This window comes from Cucumis melo, chromosome 2 (assembly GCF_025177605.1).
Source record: "Cucumis melo cultivar AY chromosome 2, USDA_Cmelo_AY_1.0, whole genome shotgun sequence".
In the NCBI taxonomy this organism is placed as follows: Eukaryota; Viridiplantae; Streptophyta; class Magnoliopsida; order Cucurbitales; family Cucurbitaceae; genus Cucumis; species Cucumis melo.
Window position 1 is genome coordinate 6,650,311 of NC_066858.1, and position 23,387 is coordinate 6,673,697.

At 30.2% G+C, this 23,387-nt stretch overlaps 1 protein-coding gene across 1 annotated transcript; it reads right to left on the reverse strand.

Moving 5' to 3' along the window:
- Nucleotides 1-3,178: 3,178 nt before the first annotated feature.
- On the reverse strand, nt 3,179-7,979 carry LOC103492000 (serine--glyoxylate aminotransferase; the record flags this gene model as incomplete). Its single annotated transcript, NM_001297521.1, is given in 6 exon segments — nt 3,179-3,433; nt 3,840-4,050; nt 4,145-4,511; nt 5,460-5,744; nt 5,820-6,055; nt 7,901-7,979. Coding segments are annotated over 5 exon segments (1,206 nt in total). The 3' UTR covers nt 3,179-3,295.
- Between the last annotated feature and the right edge of the window lie 15,408 nt (nt 7,980-23,387).

Genomic DNA, 23,387 nt, shown 5'->3' on the forward strand with positions numbered 1-23,387 from the left:
AGACGATCGTTTAATTTGGTTATGTTTAAAATTGGTTATACAATCGTTTAGACTTGGGTAGGCAAATCGTTTTTGTTTTGGTACACAATCGTTTAGATTTGGTTAAACGATTTTTAAATTTTTTTTTGTACTCGTTTACATTTTTTTATACGATCGTTAGATTTGTCTACCGATCATTTATTTTTTAAGATTACACGATCATTTAGATTTGGATAAACTATTTTTTTTAATTATTTTGGTACGTGATCGTTTAGATTTATCTACACAATAGTTTGTTTTTTTATACGATCGTTTACATTTGGCTACTCCAATCTAAATAATTTTTTTTCAAGATTCTTTATATAAGATCGTTTACATTTGGTTACCAAAACTTAAACGACGTAAAAAAGAAGAAGAAGAAAGACGATGGAAAGAAATCACAACGGAAAAAAAAGAAGAGGAAAAGAAGAAAGACGACAAAAGAAATCGCAGCGAGAAGCAGAAGAAAGACGGAAGGGTAAACCCAAAATATTTTAAAAATGGCTAATTTTGTATGAGCTTTATTACATGGGCCGTAAATAGTTTAGTGTTTTGTTACCTTCATGAAAATTTTCCTTAATCTATATCTATATCTATTTTATATCTATACTATATATAAAAGGATTTATACGGAGAAACTTTTTCTCCTAATTTTACCCTCTTCGTTTTAGTAATTTTAACTATAACATTTGTGGTAATTTTGTCAATTTTAAAATTTGTTAAATAAAAATTTAAAAGAAAATTGTAAAGTCGTATAACTTGTTAAATAAAACAATTAATATCTAAATATTAATTACATTTAAAACAAATTTCACTAAATACATTAATTAGATGTTAAACTTAATTTTTTTAATTTAAATTTTTTTTAGCTTTCCAAAATTTCGTTAATTTTTTTATCATTACAAAACCATCAACTAACTACATTAATTAGACAATTCACACTAATAGTAAATAAATAAATTTTTGTATTTACATGTCTCTTTTCATTCTACAAATTTAATTTACTACATAAAGCTCATTATGCTAATTGAAAAATATCATTATCTCAAGCCTACGATGACAGACAACGATATAGAAATATGAGAATGTTTGAGTTCACGCTATTGGAGCATCAAGTCATGTAGAAACCAATCCATTGAGAGTCAAAGAATGCTCGTTCTTTTGCATCGAAACAAACTCAAGTCCCCCATATTTAAAGGCTTTAACGAACTATATTTAAAAGATTTCTAATTAAGTGAAATACCTGTGATCTTTTAAATCAAATATCTTTTATTCACTTTTTAAACAAACTTTAAATAATAATAAAAAGAATCTCATTAATTCTTTTTGACCAAAATGCCAACAAATTTTATCACCAAACTCATCCTTTGCATACATCACCGAGAAGCTAACGTGTGTGGTGATAGAACCAAGTGGTTGTTCGCTTTAATCAAGAATAAGTTACTACTAGCACATACAAGATGATCAGATATAAATCACAATTTAACTTTGTGTATTTTCATTCAGAAAGACGAGCAAGTATGACAAAAGCGCGAAGGGGTTAGACTCCCTAATTCTGAGTTAATATATGCTTTTGCTTTATATTGCCTTGAAGTATTAAAACACAATTATTGTGTTTAGATAATTAGACTCTTCCTTCTTCGCCATGTTTATAATGAGTTCATAAACTACTTTTCCATCTCACCATGTCCACCTTGCGCCGCCAAGCACCGTAGTGTAAATAGTTAGAATAATTAGTATACTGTTCAGAATTATATTGTATAGCTTATACCGCATGATTTGATTGCAGGATATGATAAATTAGGAGCTTAAAATTCCTGTGTTTGTCCTTAGACTTACCAAAAAAACCTCTCTTCACTTAGTTCATTAGTTTATTATTATTATTATTAATCTCTATACACTTAACTCAATACACTAAATCAAAACACTTATTGCTATATATTAATTATATATAAAAAAAAACTTAGAATTCTTGAGTTTGGATTTCAATCCATCGTTTCAATTTTGTACTCCTTACATGTGTTTTTCTTTTAAATTCCAAAGTATTAACTTATTGCAATTGCAACAAACGAAGTAATAGAAAAAACAAAACACAATGAGTGAAAGGAGCAAAAGAAAACAAACCTAAATAGAAGAAAAAATTCAAATATTTATATAAAAAGGATTGAATAGAGTTATTTATATAGTCGTAGAAGATAAAAGTTACAAAACCTTTTAGAATCTCTTCAATTATTATATATATTTATAAATTTAGAAAATTAAATTATAGAAATAAAAAGATTACTTTTCATATTCTAATATTTTAATTTCTTAATTAATAAGTTACGCAAGGAAGGTGGGAATTTGAAAAGATTATAAATGTGATAATTTTATTCTTATATTAATTAAATAATTATAAATAAATAAAAATCAATTCTAAAAATGAGCAAAATTTTTTTAAAAAAACTGGATAATGTTGGAAATTTAAGATTTAAAGAGGGGCAAAGAAGTCCAAATATGATTGTTCCTCTGGATAAGATAAGATATTTTGACACATTTCTTCAGTAATGTTGGAACTTTCTCAGATATTTTGGTCTCAGGTTGGGGTAAAATGGGTAAATAAATGTCTTAAAAGTTATTTTTACCAGTTGTATGAGTTTTTACCGAAGGTTTTAATTGCTTTGCACGTTTGTGTCTTGACTCTTGATTTCCCCGCACTGGCTTTTGGATGACATGCTTCCATGAGAAATATTACCTATTATTCTTAGTTGTTTCTTTTTTGGGTCCATAGTCATTTTCCAACGATCATTTTTTAAATATAGAAAAATATCACTATTTATCTATAATAAACAATGATATTCATTGACAAACTTCTATTCAAATAGACAAGACATTTTTTGTTAACCTAAATACAATTCTACTTTTCGTTAAATTCCTTGTTTCGAGTTTTCCTACTAAACTGCCAAAGTTTTGGATATTAGTTATTCTACGTATACAAACACAAATTATTTAAACATCCATAATCTCATGTAACAAAACTCAAGATCCAAAGGAGTCCTTCAACATAAAACCTATAAACATTTGCTGTTTTCTCCCCTTCAAATATCCATTATAAACAATGGATCAAAGTAAGTTTGCAAGGTGATCAAACATAGATTTTTCCAAAAATGCAAAAAAGAAATAGAAAAGTAAAAAGTATCAAAATATATAACAGAAGTAGAGTATTGAGAAGTGCTTTTTTTACAGAGTATTAGAGATGAAGAAAATGAAAAATAATTACATGGACATGGGAGATAAATTAAATCCTTGAAGGAATGAGAGGGATGTTATTTTGAAGATATGCACTAGCTGCAGCAACTCCACTCCCTAGTTTAACAGGGTACCCGACATCCTTCAGTATCATTTCTACACCAGCAAGACATCCCAACAGTTGCAACTGACAAATAGTAACAAAGCAATGAAAATTAGTCAATCTTCCTTTGGGCTCAAAACAGTATTTTTTTCCTTCTTCCAAGAATTAAAAACCAAGAAATATGTTTGCAGTTTAACATCAAAGAAAGTAGGAACTTCTCTAAAAAGTAGAAAAGAAGTTTGATGCAAGTGAGAACGGTAAACAACATATATTAGTAGAGTTAATGTTGGGAATGTGATTGAAGTCCTAAATAAGGGAATGATCATGGGAGAGAACAACTACCTCTAGTGGAATAAAGTCTTTTTGAGTGAAATCAAAGTAAAGTTACCGTAACTTATAACCAATGTATTATATTATTATAGAGATATCTAGAGTTCGGTTGTCACTAAATATCAGTAACCGTTAATAAGAGAAAGCTATAATAATTTACCTCATTAAGGTTTCCAAGGTGACCAATTCTGAATACTTTGCCAGCAACTTTGTTAAGGCCAAGTCCCAAGCTCAAATTGTATCTCTTCCATGCCCTTCTCACAATTTCTGCACTGTCAATGTAAGAAGGAACAAGCACAGCAGTAACAGTGTCACTAAACCATTCCTCTTTTTGTGTACAATTTTTCAACCCCCAAGCCTCCACAGCAAGCCTAAATTTCAAATTCACCATGAAAAAATAATTAGACCACAAATAACAGCAATGAAGTTTGTGTTAGTTCACTTCTGGTATCTTTGAAGTGCTACCTTGTTGCTTTGCCAAGACGACTGTGCCGAGCAATCACATTGTCCAAACCTTCCTCGAAAAGAAGATCGAGAGCTGCTCTTAATCCATACAAGAGCTGAATGGAAGGGGTGTATGGCCAGTATGTTCCTAGATTGTAGAATTTGAGATAGTCTTTCCAATCAAAGAAGACTTTGACAGATTTTGAAGTTTTGGATGCTTCTAGTGCTTTGGGACTGGCACAAATAATTCCAAGTCCTGTAGGGAGAGAAAGAGCCTTTTGGGAACCAGTTAAAGCAACGTCGACTCCCCATTCATCCATTCGAAAATCAAGTGCACATATGGATGACACTCCGTCGACCAGCAAAAGAGCAGGATGCTTGTACTTATCTGTGTTTTTCAGCAGAAGATTTTAGAGCAGCATTGAGATGAGACCAGACAGGGGAAATGACAATTCTTACCAACGGGGGAAAATCTTTTTGAGTAAAGTTATAATTTTGGCCCGTTTGATAATAAATTACTTACAAACTCTACCTCTACCTCCACCTCAACTTTCTACCGACGTTTTAAAAGACAAAATCACAGTTTGAAAACTAAATAGAGAACTTTTACAAATGTGTAGTTTTTTTGAAATGTAAAACAACAGTAAGAAAATTTTGAGGCAACAACCATAAATTTCAAAAAATTGGAAGCTAAATACGAAATTATTTCCAAACAAAACCTTAGGTTTTGCGTTTCTGAAAATGAAGCTTACTATGATCACTTCCATCTATGACTTTCTTCGATTTATTCCCCACTTCATGTGGACATTTTCAAAATTAAAGTTGAGCTTCCTAAACTAAAAACCAGTAGTTTTTAACCACTTATTTTTGTTTTAAAAATTTGACTATATGAATTTAAATGTTACCTAAAACGTGCTACCTTAAAGAAGATTGGATCCCATTGCAAAGAAGTGGTAATAAAATACGAACAATTTTCAAAACTCAAAAACAAAAAACACAGTAGTTTTAAAATGGAATCTAAACTTTTAATATACATCACCTTTCTGTTTTAAAATTTTAGGAAGACAAAGCCAGGAGAAACTTTAAAATCTCAACCATTATTTGATAACTATTTGATTTTTGAAGATTAAGTTTATAAATACCCATTCCACCTGCAAATTTATTTATTTTATTATCTACCTTTTACAAATGCTTTCAAAATCCATGTCAAGCTTTGGTTAAAAATTAAAAATGTTCACTTAAGAGAGATAAAAACCATTGTAAATAAATAAAAGAGTGAACAAGTATAATTTTAAAAAGCCACGAACCAAAAACTTTGAGAACAAGCATTTCTTACCAAGTAGGAACCGAACTTTAGACAGGTCATTAGTGACACCAGTAGCTGTCTCATTGTGGACAATGCAAATTGCCTTGATGGTGTGGCCGCCATCGGTGGCAAGCTTTGATTCCAGAACATCAAGATTGGCACCCTGACCCCAGTCGCTCTCGATGACATCGACGTTGAAGTTAAGGCGCTGCTGCTGATCAATCCAGAGCAGACTGAACTGGCCAATGAGAAAGGACACGATCCTATCTCCAGGAGACAATGTGTTTGTAAGAGCACTTTCCCAAGCACCAGTACCTAAGCAGCCATAAACATGAAAATTAACAAAATAAAATCGAGTGGTCAGAGTTTTCACTTGGGAAAAAAATTTACCTGTTGTGGGAATCAGGAATGTGGTTCCAGTAGTAGATTTGAAAATCTTTTTCACATCTTCAAGAAGAGTTTTCGTCAAAGCAGGAACGGCAGGCGAACGATAATCCTCATTGTTTCGGTTCATTGCCCGCAGAACCGGTTCGGGAATGTTGACCGGCCCTGGGACAAAGAGATGGTTCTTTCCAGGTGCATAAACGTAATCCATTTTTTCTAATGCTCAAATTCTCAGTTTTCACCTACACAGAATGATAAAGAAAGTTACTTACTGAGTAGGATTGGCAAACGGATTAGTATTTGTGTAATGAAAAGCAACCACACATGGAAATAAAAGTGTAACTAATAGGTTAGACTATATTGAATCTTTTGTATATATAGTCCAACATCTTACAGTACCATTCTAAATTATGATGATATCTGAAAATTTAAGACATTTAACTACCGCTTGCTTGTTCATATCGTGTCGTCTCCATGTCTCATTTCCATATCCATAATTCTGATTTATTTAATCTCTCACCAATGACATCGCGAAAAGCTTTGTTGGTTTTGTTCATTTAGTGTTTGAATGTTAATTTTTTTTTAATTGCATCTCAAACTTTTGATGTTAAACCTAACCTAATCAAGAAGTTCCAAAACTTCCAGTTCCACTTTTCTTGTTCTAAATTTAATTAAATGGAACCTGGAAGACTAGGAAGAAATTTGAAACTTAAAGTCCTAGAAACTGAAAGCCTCAAAACAAATGACTAAATTTGTGATTTAACCATAAATATTTTCGACATAACCTTAAAAAGTTAGTGTTGGGTTCATACATATAACACTTCCATCTTTCGTATCGACATATTAATGAAAATAATACTCATAGAAAATGAATTGATGCTAATTTTAAACAACTAATCTCTCACCTCTTCTAAGTTTTCCTCCTCATACTTTTGAAAACATCAAGAGAGTTTGGGACATAGAGTAAATTAAACTTAATAATTTCCATTTCTTACACCAAATTTTGTGGGGACCCAAAATAAAAACTAAAATTGTAAATTAAAACATTAAATTTCACAAAAACTCATAAAATTTCAAATTAAAAAATTCTGGCTAGAACATACTAAAACAATAATTTGTCAAATAAAAAATTATATTTGACTATTAATATACACAAAACTATTATCATATAACTTAGTTTTTTTTTTTATTTTCTTTTTTAAACTTTCAAAAGTCTAAGTTACATTTTTAAAAGTTTAGTGGATGTTAAATAGTTAAATACACATTTTTTTTTATTTGACTAATAACTGTTTTGGTATGTTTTGAGATGAATTTTTTATTTTAGAATTTTGCAAGAGATTTGGTAGAATTTTATGTTTTAACTTAAAATTGGTTTTTAATTTTGTTTGGTGAGAAAATTAGTAGAAAATTTGAATCAATAAGAGTACTTTTTTAAAATTCATGGATATTTAAGAAACTTTTTGATGATTTGAAGGTATTTTTTCTTTTAAAAAAATGGTTTCATCCAAAACAGGAGCAAGAGTACTTTTTAACCATTTTTGAAAGATAAAGAATATTTTCAAAACTTTTTGAAAGTAACTAAAAAGTTGAGGAAACTTTTTTATAAATTTAACATAAATATTTTGTTCCAAGGTTGCCACTGTTGTAATTAAAAATATAAAGGTACTTATTAAACAAATGGAAGGGTTGAAGGGGATTTTTATTTTATAATTTAATCCAACCAGAAAATAGAAATATATGAAGACTTGAATACTCAAACACTCCTCACCGGTTGCTTGAAAATTCATAACATCCAACGAGGATAATTCATGATAGGATGCGACAGAGGCCATGTTAAATTACCAAAAGACCAAAAACAAAGTGATGAGTCATGGTAAATTTAATGATATAGATAGTCGAACAAGTTCTTTGAAGAAATACCCAAAACCCCAAACATGAAGAATCTGAACAGAAATCAACAAAGAAAAAGAAGTAGAAACCCCAGAAATATAATCCGCAAATCAAAGGCAAGAGAGAGAGAGAGAGAGAGAGAGGAGAATGAAGAAAAACAGAGAAAACAGCACGAGGAGAAAGAAAAAGAGAAGAACCTTGAGAGAGAAATGGAATGGTGTGTGGCTGCGGGGGAAATGACAAAGCAGAGCAGAGCAGAGCAGAGCTGAGCAGAGATTTTGGTATTCATTTTTATAAGACAGAAATGGTAGAGGGGACAGAATCCAATCAGGTGTCGCCATGTGGCAGATAAGACCCACACCAAATTAGTTCCTTTCATTTTTTGCATGGCTGCCTTTGCTTCTCCTTTTATTGTATTTTATTTTATTTTTCAACTCCAATTATCTCTTACTTGTCCTATCCTAACCTTTTTTTCTCAACCTAACATCCTAATATTTATTCAATTACTTAACATATTATTATTATTATTATTATGGTGAATCTAAGCTCATATTAGTAAATAAAATAAGATGAAGCAATTGAAAATTGGATCCCATCTTCATGCTTGGAGTTGGAGAACTAAAAAGGGCCATTTTAAATCTACTTTTGCCTTTTCATTTTTTTAGGATGAACTTTTTCCTTTTGAATTAATCCAAAATATTTGATTTTTTTAATAAAAAATTATTGTAAATAATAAAACAGTTGAAAATATTAATAAAATAGATACTAATATTTTCAACACTGATAGACTAATAGACACTAGTAGACTTCATTAGTGATAGATCTAAAAGTGATACATCTAATACACCCAATATACATTTGATATACACCTAATACATATATTTGTATACATAAATATTGAAAGCGCCAAAATATTAAAGGTTTTTAAGTTAATGTGTCTAATTAGTCTTTAGGTAAATAAAGCAATGTGATATTTTCCTAAGTAAACTAATTTTTATCAACTTTAGGGCAAAAAAAACTCGAAACATTTTTTAAGGGGTATTTGGAGGCAAGAAATGAGTTATTGTTCTATGTTATTATAATTGGGTTATTAGTTTGTGTTTGGGTATAGATTATTACAATTAGGATATATATATAAAAAAAAAAATCAAAATCTTTTATCATAAATCCAAATATTTAGTATATTAAGTGTGTATCAATTATGTATCATGTGTGTATATTTAACAAGTGTATAAAGTGCCTATTAATTAGAAGGATATCAGGTATATCAAAATGTATATGGCATGTGTATCAAATTAATGCATATCAAAGTAGATATCAATAGTGTATCAAGTGTATATTAGTAGTGTATCGAGTGTGTCAAGCGTATCAAGTGTATTAAGTATTATGAGCAGTGTATCAAGCGTATATAAAAGATATTAGATGCCTCATGTATATTACGTAGGTTAGACTTTTTTTGTCATTTTCGCAAAAGTAAATAAGTATGTGTTATAGGCCTAATTTTTTAAACATATTTTGTCAAAAATACAACAAGCCTAAAAGCTAATACGATCAAAATTTGTGGTTAAATTAAATTCAATTCTTTTATTGAAAACAGAAGTTCCAAAATTGACTCAAAAACTAGCACGCTCCTTGACCTGATATGTTATCTACTTATCCTATAGCAGAGATTTGAAAACTCTAGGAAACATTCCTAGGTCAACTTTCTTTGTAAATACACAACTATAACTTTATATGAGGTAATTTGGGTGCTACGATCTTAAACTCACTCTTTAGCTGACACACTCTTTCATTCTTTGATTTAGGGACCAGAGTATGTGTAGGGTTTCTCTTTTGCAAGTCACGTTCTTCTCATCTTTAAACAAATTCATGAAAGATAGATGCACACACCTCTGTCCAAAGTTTGATATCAGCGAAGCGAAAATTCGAGCTTAAAGAAGTACGAGGTTAGAAAATTAAAGTTTGTCGTATACCCATGTTTTAGTTGTTAGAAGAAATAAGTCATAAAAACTTGAGTTTGTGTATTAACATAATAATCTGTAATTATTTTCTTCTTTTTAATGAACAATCATGTGGTATATATAGAGACTCAAGTCATGTGGTATAAAGTCATCTATTTAAGACTATTGATTTTATCGGTTATGATCAATTTGATGAAATTGATGAAGTTTAATTTAAGCGTAAAAATAAAATTTACTTTCCTCTCTACTTTCTAAAGTATTTGAAAATAACTAAAATTTACAAGTGAAAAGAAAAAAGTACTACACTTCTGTTTTTACATTTTTAAAATAATAGGCCTTGAAATTTCAAAACCTTTCTTAAATGAAAAGGAACAAAGAAGTTAATGAGTAAACAAACTTAATTAATTTGCAAATTTATTCAAAAAAAAAAAAAAAAAAACTTCATTTGTAAAACAAGTTATTAAAAATGCTAAATTACAAAAAAAAAAAAAAAAGAAAAAGAAAAAACTCTAAATTTGTGATTCGTGGCGAAAATGTCTATAAACTTTCAAAAGATTTTAAAAATGCCTATAAACTTTCAAAAAAAAGGTTAAAAAAATATCCTTATCATTAATTTTGGACGAAAACTTTAAATTTTTGTTTCAAAATAACTCTAAACTACTAAAAAGTTTTATAAATACCCTTAAATTTAAAAAAAATTAAAAAATATTTTCATTAATTCTATTTTTACACTAAATTTCTTAGCATCCAAAATAAAAGGTAAAATTTGAAGTTAAAACCATATTTTTAAATTTGTATAGATATGTCGATATTTCTATCAATATTTTCACATTTTCATGGATTTGATGTCGGTAAAAGTGGTGAATCGATAATTTCAATACATCTTAAAAAAGTTCATGAATCACAAAAACTAAACATCAAAATGACGCTAATATAAATATAATATAAATAATAGACATGTCTACTTATTTGAAAATAATAAAATATTTATTTAATACTTAAAATTTTTTTTGAACTTGTTTTAATTTTTCCAGAAATATCTATCAAAATCAAAATTTATATAAAACTAAGATCCATCAACATTGATATTTTAAACCTCGGTTAAAACATAAAATTCCACAAAATTTCACAAAGATCCAAAATAAAAATTCTCTTTACAACATAATAAAACAATAATTAGCAAAAAAAAAAAAAAAATCTCACACTAATAAATCTATTAGATTGTATACATTTTTTATTTGACAATTAACATTAAGCTATATGTTAATTAGAATAATAATTATAGAAGTTGATTGAATTCGTGATCTACCATTTTGTGTTAATAGTCAAGTAATTTTAAGACTATGACTTAAACTTAAAATTTAGGTTTTTATTTTGACTCTTGAAAGAATTGGTGTAAAATTTGGATCAACGAGAGTATTATTGAACATTTTTAAGTTCAGCTATTTACAAAATTTTTTCAATTGTTCATGATAAGGATAATTTTGAATCCTTCTTAAAAGTTTATGAGTATTTTAAAAACTTTTGAAAATTGAAAGGTATTTTTGACATAAAAGTAGGATATGGTTTTTTTTTTCTTTTTATAATTTAACTTTGAAAAAGTAAGTTCAAATAGAAAATTAAAAGAAGGAATACACCCACATTATTTTAGAAACTTTATAAAAAAACTTATTTTAAATAGAAAAATTGTTTAAAATACTTACAAAATATAACGACAATTCATAATAGACTTCTATTAGTGTCTATTAATGTTATTGATAAAAGTCTATTAATGTCTATAGAATTTGTAATTCTATTATATTTTATGAATATTTTGATTCATTTTGTTATATTTGAAAATGACTCACTATTAATATAACTTTTTAAGCATAAAGAAATTTATGTACAAAATTAAAGAGACAATTCAAAATTAGAAAATTATTTTAAATGACAAAACTACTAAAATATTTTTACGAATATAATAAAATGTTATTATGTCAACAATAAGCCACAATAGACTAGTGATACAAATAGTAATGTACGACAAATAGACAGTAAAGTTTAGTTATATTCTTAAATATTTCGGTTCATTTTGCTATATTTGGAAATTAGAATTTTTATTTTTTAAAGTATATATTTTTAAAAATAACTTCCGGTTTAAGATAGGGAAGGATACAAATTCACGAGAGGAAATCTTATTTGTTTTGATTATTCTGTTTAAATCTATACAAATTTCATAAGAGATAATTGCTGTAATCTGCCAACATGGATATAATTTAATTGTTATAATAAATGTATTTTTAAATTAAGAAATCAGACTTTTAGATAAAAGAAATTACTTTTTTTTTTTTTTTCATTTTTCTTTATTTATTATATTCCTTAGGCTAAGGAGAAGCTTGAGGTTGAGACAACAATGACAAAGATAATGTGATAACGTTTCATTTGAGTACCAACCACTTCTTCTTTTCTAAAATTTAGGCCACACACTCACATTTTTAAATGTATATTTTATTTTCAACTTTATTTTCCATTTGGGTTTTTTTTCTTCTCCTTTATCCTTAAATAATTATTTTTTTAAGGTCGAGGAAATTTTGGGCAATGAGCAAACAATTGTGATGGCCTATCTCCACACGTTATTTTTTTCATGTTGTTTTAATAAGACAAAACACACTACATTAAGATAATTATAAAACATATCTTCATTGTATTATTTGATTATTTCGACAAGCAATCACTTCAAATAATGTCTACATATTTTGTACTTAAATAAGGTCTCGATTACTTGTTCTATATGTAATGTTATTGTTGTTGTAACACTTTCGTATAACGTTCTCTAGCTAGTTACGAAAAACACATATAACTGTAGCAAGAAATACCAACAACAAGTAAATAAAGAAAGAGCTAGAGAAGTTGGTAATCCAGTTTGGCAATATATAACACCTACGTCTGGAAGTAGTGTGTCCAGAAAAGATAGTCCACTAATATTAAAGAGTTTAGCAGTTTACAACGTAGTACTTGTCTACAATACTCAACTACTACAGTGATTTATATATAGACTTATTGATTAGCTATGCTCCCTCTAGATGTGAGACTCTCTTTCAATTGTACTTAGGCTCCCCTTAAGTGTGAAGTCCCTTCACCTTCTACATGCTTAAGCTCCCCTAAAAATGGAGATATTAGTGGTGAACGCTTTGACTTTCGACAGTGTGTGAGACTCCTCTCAACGATGATATATTTCCTTCACGTTAGTGAACTCCCTCTAAGATAGAGAACTCTTTCTCTGAAGCTAAGCCTTAGGCTCCCCCTACAACTTGATTATCTTCAACGTCTTGCACTTAATGGATGAAGAGCTTGCACAAGAAATATAAAACAAATCAACCGTAATTAAGACTTTATTTGAGGCAACCGTAAAAACCACTACCTTAAAAAATTATAAAGTCAACTATTCAAATCTCCCAACAACTTGTATTACCGACTTCGATGACATAGAGTAAAAAATGAGTTATAAGACATTATGTCTTAATTAAAGTGTACAAGATTCAAACTTGTTCCTAAATTTTAAATTTTCATTCACATCATATTTTTTTCTTGCATGAAAATTATTATTAATATTTTACCAAATTTAATTAAAAAATATCTCAATCTAAAAGTGTGAGACCCATATTGTGAATTACCTTACGCGATAAGACTACATGCGATGAAGATAGTTGTAACGACCCAATTCTTTATACTAAGCTGAGGTCATTATCTTAAAAATAAATAAAAGTTTTGACAATTTCTTGAAAAGAAGAGAACTGACATTTTTATGAATGTCACATCAAATTAATGTTCAAAAGATGTAAAATTTGCAAATTCAATAAAATACTGTGAAAACATGACCTGTGGGTTCTAACAATTCTTTAAATAAAATAAACTCAAATAAATAGGTTAAAAATTTAATTTAAAATGTCCGACAACAAAATACGCTAAAATTTGATACATGGGCGTGGAAGCATAACTGAGTCCCCATATGTCATGTCACAGGCCTTTTCTGCCGCTCGCTAACTTTCCTCTACCTTTACCTTTGTCTGAAATATTAAACATAAGAGTATAAACATATACTAAGTAAGGGACCTACTACTGATCCCGCTAAATGTATGTTAACTTTCCATTAGGATCCTGTAAGGAAGTGTCCTAAAATTATTGTGCTCCCGAACACACGTAATCTAGTGATCTCATAGGAACACATCTTATCTGTCGGTGAACCTGAAGGAACACTTTAGAGAATCAGGCTATAAGTGACTACGTCGAATCACTCATAAAACATATCATGACAGATTGATGGTCCCATCGAACTCACACAGTCATAAAAAGGTGGTGATCCCGAGGGAACCCATATGGGTACAATCCTAATAGACAAGTTAACATAACACCTATTCATAGCATGTAACATATCATAAACATCATAAACATGACATGAATATCAATCATAACGTCCTTAATCATGTGATTAATATATCATGCATCATCATTAACATAATATCAGTCATCGTCATCAATATAATATCAGTTGTCGTCATCAGCATAATATCAATTGTCGTCTATAGCATCACATTATGTATCTTAGCTACCATCAATGTATGGTAAATACATGCTGTCTCTTAAGTTTAGTTTGAAGGTCCAGTAGTATAATCTTTTACTTGAGAGATTGGCCAAACAAAATACTCCCTAGCTGGCAGTAAAATACTCCAATTAATTTGATAATAATCATAAAATGAAATTTCAGTATCTTAATTAATAAAATTAGCAATTGGCTATTATTAAAAAATTCTCCAAAATTAATTAACTTCCTAAGAAATTGGGGTTGAAACCAATTCAACATTGATTGGAAAAATTCCAAGATTAAACCTCCAAAAAATTAGCCAATTGAGAGCCTTCAAAGAAACCCTAATTACATCCAAAATTAAATTGACAATTTTTGCCAACAAATTACTATTTTAATTAACTTAATTTACTAAACTTATCCAAATGAAGGTTGCAAAATTCTCTTAACCTTGATGTAAAAATTTATCACTTAAATTTAAGGTTTGCCAAAGAGACCAATCATAACTAAAACTGGTGAGGTGGCGGCGGCAAGGGTTATCTTCGAAGAAGATGATGAACTTTTTTTTTTTTTTTTTTACTTTCAATTTAAGCATTCCAATGCTATTTATAAACCCAAATAATAACAATAATATTTATCATTATTATTTTCTTTTCAATTTAGTATATATATAATACCAACATATACATATATTTTTATTCACATTATCTTTCCTCAATAAATTCCTTAAATCTACAAAATTTATGCATTTATAACCATTAATAATAATAATAATAATAAGGGGTCTTTTAAAAAATATAAAAAAGCGGCAAAATATTTACACTTTATAGAACAATTCTGAAAAATGGAAAAGCCCAAAGGCCCACCGTATAAAATACCAAAAATGCCCCATCAACTACGCCGTCAACAACGAGCGCATAATATATTTGCGATCGTTTAGACTTGGCTATTGTTTGGTACACCATCTTTTAAATTTGGTTATTGTTTGGTACACGATCGTTTATATATGGCTACAATTTATTTTTTCAATTCTATCATTTAATTTATTACATGATCGTTTAATTTGGTTATGTTAAATTTGGTTACACGATCGTTTAGATTTGATCGTTTAGATTTGGGGACTTAAATCTAAAAAATTCCTTTTTTCAAAATTTGGTACACGATCGTTTAGATTTGGCTAAACGATTTTTTAAAATTCTTTTGTTACACGATCGTTTAGATTTGGCTAAACAATTTTTTTTTAATTTTTTTGGTACACAATCGTTTAAATTTGCCTACTAATGATTTTTTTTACACGATCATTTACATTTGGCTACTCCAATCAAAACTTGGTACACGATCATTTAGATTTGGCTAAATGATTTTTTTAAAATTCTTTTGCTACACGTTCATTTAGATTTGTTAACACGATCGTTTAGATTTGGCTAAACGATTTTTTTAATTCTTTTGGTACACGATTGTTTAGATTTGTCTACCGATGATTTATTTTTTTTACACGGTCATTTACATTTGGCTACTCCAATCAAAACTTGGTACACGATCGTTTAGATTTGGCTAAATGATTTTTTAAAATTCTTTTGCTACACGATTTGATTTCTTCATAAAATCAAATCAACCATTTCTCTTTTTATGGATTATCTTTTTTTTTTCTAAACAATTATAATTATAGTCCATCATATAATTAACTTTATTTTTCCGTATTAATTATTAATATCATATTCTGCAAACCAAATTCTTTATTATATATATACACACACACACAATTTCAATTCCATCAAAATTGACTTTTTCTTTCAAGATCCCAAATCAACTCAAATTCTCAATTCTTTTAATTAACCTAATATTCTTCAATAAATCAGTTATTTTAAAACATCATAAATTTCAACATGAATTATCTTAACCCAACAATAAAATTTTAGTTCCAATCGTTAATATAACACTCAAATTGTTGGAATTTTGTCAAAAAGATTTTATGAGATCATCTTTTATTAATTAGTTATTTAATTAATTTCAAAAAGATAAAAGATCCTCCTTTATTTTAGGAATCTTTTATTATTATCTTTTTCAGATTATCCTTGAGGAAATATACATATACACTACGGAACTTGTGGGTTCTAGTACGACTGACGAACGAAGAAAGCTTTTGGAGCTGTTAGTCGAATATGTATTGCAATATATAACTATGAGCGGAAGAAGGTAGTGCGATTGGCTATCTATGGTCTCGACGTGTTGACTTGTGATGATTCTTATGATGGGTAGTGAGAAAGACGAAGCTGTGATCAAAGTGGTTACCTTAAACTCAGGGGGAGTATGAAGACATCGTCAAGTAGATTCAGTACTCATACATTTAGGGGGAGCTTAGAGTCTGATGCTAATAAGCATGTTAAAATAGTCATATAGTTGAACATAGATTATATACTGTATCGATGTATATTGACTAAGTGTGAATCCTAATAATTTTACTCATCAGGGTTGTACGCAGCTCCCTAGACGTAGGCAACATTGGTATTGTACTCAAGAAGTCAGAGAAAAGTATCTTTCTTATTATTTAGAGTCAAAGTAAAGTTACTTATATATAGAGAACAAAGAAACCCTAGACCCTATGTATAATTACGATAATGGACATATAATATATATATATATATATATATATACATATATATATATATATATATATATATATATATATATATATATATATATATATATATATATATATATATATATATATATATATATATATATATATATATATATATATATATATATCATAACACTCCCCCTCAAGTTGGAGCAAATATGTTGATCATGTCCAGCTTGTTGCACAGATAACTTATCCTTGCTCCATTTATAGCTTTGGTCAGAATATCTCCCAATTGTTCTCTAGTTTACACATATCTTGTGAAGTGCAACTTGATTATCACACTATAATTTAGCTGGCACTATAATACTGAAGCCTATCTCAGATAATAGTTGGTGAATCCATACTATTTCGCACACAGATTGTGCCATAGCTCTATATTCTGACTCAGCACTCGAACAAGAAACAACATTTTGTTTCTTACTCTTTCATGATACCAAGTTTCCACCTACAAAGACACAATATCTAGAGGTCGATCTTCTATCCTCTCGAGATCCCATCCAATCAACATAAAGAAAACATTCAACTCTCGTATGTCCATGATCTTTGTATAAGATCCCACGTCCATGAGGAGTTTTCAAATAACACAGAATATACTTTACTGCATTCCAATGATCCATTGTAAGGGAAGACATGGACTTACCACACTTATAGAATAAGCAATGTTTGGTCGAGTCACTGTTAAGTAGTTCAACTTCCCAACTAATCTCTTATATATCAAGTGATCTTTACATAATTTTCCTTCTTTAGCAAGTTACTGATTCGACATCATCGGAGTACCACTTGGTTTGGCTCCTAATTTTCCTGTCTCGTTGAGATAAATAAATACCTTTCTTACTTTCTCATCACTTCAATGACCAAAAAATATTTCAGTTGACCCAAATCTTTCACATGAAACTGACCCTGAAGGAAAGTTTTGAGAGATGAAATACCCGATGCATCATTTCCAGTAATAACAATATCATTAGCATATACAGTTAGTAAAACTATACCATTATCAGATCAGCAATAGAAAACAGAATGATTAGATGTACTCTTCTGCATACCAAAGCGTACAAGAGCTTGACTAAACTTACCAAACCACACACATGGAGTCTGATTCAAACCATACAAAGATTTTTAAAGGCGACATACTTTATCACTCTCCCCCTGAGCGACAAACCCATGTGGTTTCTCGATATAAACTTCCTCTTGAAGATCACCATGCAGAAAAGCATTATTAATGTCAAGTTGATGCAAAGGCCAGTTATGGGTAGCAACCATGGAAAGAAATAGGTGGATGGAAGTTAATTTGGTAACTGAAGAAAATGTATCTGAATAATCAATACCGTAGGTTTGAGCATAACATTTGCCAACAAGATGATCTTTCAATCGAGCCATTGTTCCATTAGGATTCACCTTAACAGAAAACACCCATTTACAACCAATAGCCTTCTTTCCTGCAGGACGAGATACCAAATGCCAAGCACCATTATCATCTAAAGCAGTCATCTCCTCAATCATTACATTTTGCCAGCTAGAATGAGATAAAGCTTCATGAACAGTTTTAGGAATAGAAATGGAGTCAAGAGATGTAATAAAAGCATATGTAGGGGGAGACAATTGGTGATAGAAAATAAAAGAAGAAACAGGGTAAGTACATTTATGTTTACCTTTGCGAAGAGCAATGAGAGGATCATCACTTGGTCCCGGATCACATGATAAAGGAGGCATTGATGTAGGACATGAGTCTGAAGGTTGTGATAGAGGTCGTCGGGAGTAGACTCAAGAAGGCAATGAACGGGAAGGAGGCGTATCAGTGGAAGAAGATGTTGTGGGAGAGGTCATCTCATATATAAAAAGATTGTCATCCTCCCCCTGACACGAACTTGATGGTGATGAAGTAAAAGGTGTATCCTAAAAAAAAGAAACATTTGGCGAAACAAGATACCTTTTAAGCGTAGGACAATAACAACGATACCCCTTTTGAACATGCGAATAACCTAAGAAGATAAATTTCAAGGATTTGGGATCTAGCTTAGTATGATTAGGACGAATGTCATGAACAAAACAGACACAACCAAATATCTTAGGAGCAATAGGAAATAAAACTTGGTAGAAAAAAGAATACGATAAGGAATCTCACCATGGAACATATGAAGGCATTCTATTAATTAAAAAGCAAGCCTTAGACATAACATCAGCCTAAAAAGTTTTTGGAACATGCATTTGAAACGATAAAACACAGGCAGTTTCAAGTAAATGCCTATTTTTATGTTCTACGACACCATTTTGACATGGAGTGTCAGCACACGAAGACTAATGAATAATGCCATGTTAACACAAGTAAGCGTCAAGAGTATGAGAAAAATATTCACCCGCATTATCAGTGCGCAAAGTTTTGATAGAGACATTAAACTGATTTTTTATTTCAACGTGAAAGGTACAAAAGTCTGCTAATAACTCAGAATAATTTTTCATCAAATATAACCAAGTTAGACGAGAATGATCATCAACAAATGTAACAAAATAACAAAAGCCTGTTTGAGATACAACTGGACATGGACCCCAAATATCATAATGACTGAAAAATATAATTTGAAGCAAGCCCAGAAGACGAAAGTCAAAACAGACGACCCATGCTCTCCCACGCACTGGCACGTGGTGACTGTACAAGAATCTTCCGATGGCGCGTGAAGCTCACGCGCGGTGTTTCTTGGCGATCGGTGATGACAGAATGCAGCGGACGACGATGACCCTTCTTCTGGACTGGACGGTGTCGACAAAAGGCCACTTAAAGATGACCTGAACTTAAGCTTTAATGAAGAAGGAAGCCACCGGCTATGAAATTCAAAACTCTAATTTGAAAATTCAAAACCCTATAGTCTCTAATACCATGTACTGAAGAAGTCAGGGAAAAGTATCTTTCTTATTATTTAGAGTCAAAGTAAAGTTACATATATATAAAGAACAAAGAAACCCTAGATTGTATGTACGATTACAATAATGGACATATAATATATATATATATATATTATATTTATTTATTTATTTATTTATTTATATGTATCATAACAGGCATAACTGGGTCACTAAAGTTCCTTGTTTTATTCTCTTTTGTTGTCCCTTTAGCTATTACAACAGTTATTTACTTTAGAATTAACTAAAGATTTATTTGATTATCTTACCACGTTTTTCAATTGGTATCAGAGTGGGTTGATACTGGTTCATTGAGTCTTCAATGGTGTTGATCAGAGAATGTAGATCAACAATGGAGATAATCAAGGAAGGTTCTTCCAGTACAACTTATCTTTCAGTTTTAGATGACACAAATTATGGCTCCAATAGCAAATACCAAAGCAACTTTAGAAGAAAGCATTTTGACTAACCTAATGTCAAAATAGACAGATCTTTAAGGTGCAGAGAATGTGAAGGGTAGGGTCATTATCAAGTTGAATGCCCTAATTTTATGAGAAGACAAAAAAAAAGTTTTAGTGCTACATTATCTGATGATGATATAGACGAAAATGATGAAGAAGGTGAATGTACTAAAGCATTTTGTTAGTATTTTATGTAGAGATGAAATTGAAGGTTCTGAAGAAGAAAACGAAGACAACCTATCCTTTGAACAATTGAAGATTAAATGGAAAGAAGATTCAGAAGCTAGAGTAGTGCAGAAAGAAAAAAAAAATACAGAATCTTATGGAAGAAAATGAACGGTTATTATCAATTATATCTTCCTTAAAACAAAAATTGAGGGAGATCCAGATAGAGTATGATCAGACTATGAAGTCAGTCAAAATGTTAAATTTAGGAATTGAAAATCTAGACCAAATACTGAATTTAGGACAGTCTAGTTCCAACAAATATGGTTTTGCTTGTGATTCATCAGTAAAGAGCACTAGTCAAGCAAATGGGATAAAATTTGTTTCTACGACTGTGAGGATCAAGTCTGATCAATCAGTTGAAACAAAAGCTGTTAGCTCTTCACAAAAACAAATAACTGGGTGTGCCATCACTGTGGTAAAAAAGGTCATTTTCGTCCTTTTTGTTATTCTTTACAAAGATATAAATTCCAATATTAGAAAGCTACTTATCACTCACAGAAGCACAAACAAAACTCATTTACTCCAAGAGACAAGAAAAGTTATAAGGAATGAAGAGTCAAGAATTCGGGTAAATGTAATATTGCCTTTACAACAGTTCAATCTTTAGCTGATGCTTGGTATCTTGATATTGGTTGTTCCAGACACATGACTGGAAATAAATCATTATTTTCTGAACTAAAAGAGTGTACATCTGGACACGTTACGCTTGAAGATGGTGCAAACGAAAGAATCCTTGCAAAAGGAAATATTGAGAAATATAATCTACCATGTCTAAATGATATATGATATGTTGAAGGACTCAAGGAAAACCTAATTAGTGTAAGTCAACTATATGATCAAGGCTATATTGTTAATTTTAGCAAGGAAGAATGCATTGTGATTGATATTAATAAAAATTTTCTTATGAGTGGCACTAGATAGATTGATAACTACTATCACTGGGTGTCTAATAATAATCATTCATGTCATTTGTCTTAAGAAGATCAGGCGCATTGCTGATGAAGTGATTGTATCAGATGAACATCACTCATGTTTAAGTATCATGGATTTCTGGGAATCACTGTAGTGGCAAGCTCTTAGTCTTTGCACCTATCTATTGATGAATTGGCTCCTGTCTTATCTTGAGGAATATTGTTAGTTTGGCTGGTGAATGAGATTTCTGTTGTATCCCTTAGTGTTAAATATGTCATACTCCATAAAATTGACATTACAAACTGGTTTCCTTTGTCACGTGCTTCCAGTGCAGCTGATCAGTCTTAAGAATAGACATTAAACTGGTTTCCTTCGTCACATGCTTCCACTGCAGCTGATCAGTCTTAAGAATAGACATTCTTTTATGGGAGAGAAGAGTTTTGTGCAAAAAGTTGTTTTTGATGGGCCACCTAAAGAACAAGCTAAAGTTTGTTGTTTTTGTTTTTGTTTTTTTTTTGTGTGGAGCTTATATGATTATTATTAATGTTGATTGAAGAGTTTTATGCAGATTTTGTTTTTGATGGATTAAGGAGTTTGTGGTAGATGTGCCCTATGTTTTTATGCCTTTAGTGATGCTGTTTTTGGTGATGTATGTTTTGACTTATGCAATGGCTTCAGTTTTGACTACTGTTAGTTTGATTGTAATTGTTGAGTTCTTTTGGAAGTATCTGCGTCTCAAGATGATTTTATATCTATTCTTGGGTTTTCGATTGATGATTTTACTATGGGACATCTGGTTGAACATAAAAAGAATTCTTCTCTTTTTGACAAAAAATGGGAAGTTTATTGAGATTTTTGTAAAAAACAATTAATGAGATTCTTTTTATTATTTAAAGGTTATTTGAAAAATAGGTTAAAAGGATATTTTTTTTAAAAGATAAAAGATCTTCCTCATAAATAGGAATCTTTTATCTATATTTTTTAAAAAAGATCTCAAAGATTTGATAGAGTGGTTATGTATTGAAGTGTTATGCTTGGTATGGTGTGGGTATTACCAAACATTCAATTTGAAAGCATTATCCTTCTACATCGTTTCTTCTTAAGTCTTCTGGTTCATTTGAATGTTGATATCCTAACTCTAAATGATGCTCCTGGTCTTGGCCCAAAGACATTGTTATTAAGCTATAGGCTATTTCAAAGAAGTCATGTTCCTAATATAGAACATGATAGTTGTAGCAGGCCAATATCCTAAAGTTGTTTATGTTGCTATTTCTATTGAAGCTGTGCAGTTTAGATGTTGTTTTGAAGTCTGTTGCAAGCCAATATCCTGAAGTTGTTTATATTGCTGTTTCTTTTGATGCTGTGCAGTTCAGATGTTGTTTTGAATATTGGCTACAAGGTAGAGAAATGAAATGATGACTATGTTGATCTACTGTGTTGTTGTGTGGTTGAATATGAACATTTGTTGACTGTTGCTTTATGAGAAGTCTTTTAGATGCATTGACTGGAACTTGAAAAGAAATCTTCTCTTTATTAACAAAAGGGGGAGTTTGTTGGGATTTTGTCAAAAAGATTTTATGAGACTATCTTTTATTAATGAGTTATTTAATTAATTCCAAAAAGATAAAAGATCCTCTTTTATTTTAGGAATCTTATATTATTATCTTTTTGAGATTATCCTTGAGAAAATATATATATACACTATGGAACTTGTGGGTACTGGTACGACTGACGAACGAAGAAAGCTTTTAGAGCTGTTAGTCGAATATGTATTGCAATAACTATAAGCGGAAAAAGGTAGTGCGATTATCCATCTATGGTCTCGACGTGTTAATCTGTGATGATTCTTATGATGGGTAATGAGAAAGATGAAGCTGTGATCAAAGTGGTCACCTTAAACTCAGGGGGAGTATAAAAACATTGTCAAGTAGATTCGCTTATACATTTAGGGGGAGCTTGGAGTCTGATGCTAATAAGTATGTTAAAATAGTCATATAGTTGGATAGAAATCACGTGCTGTAT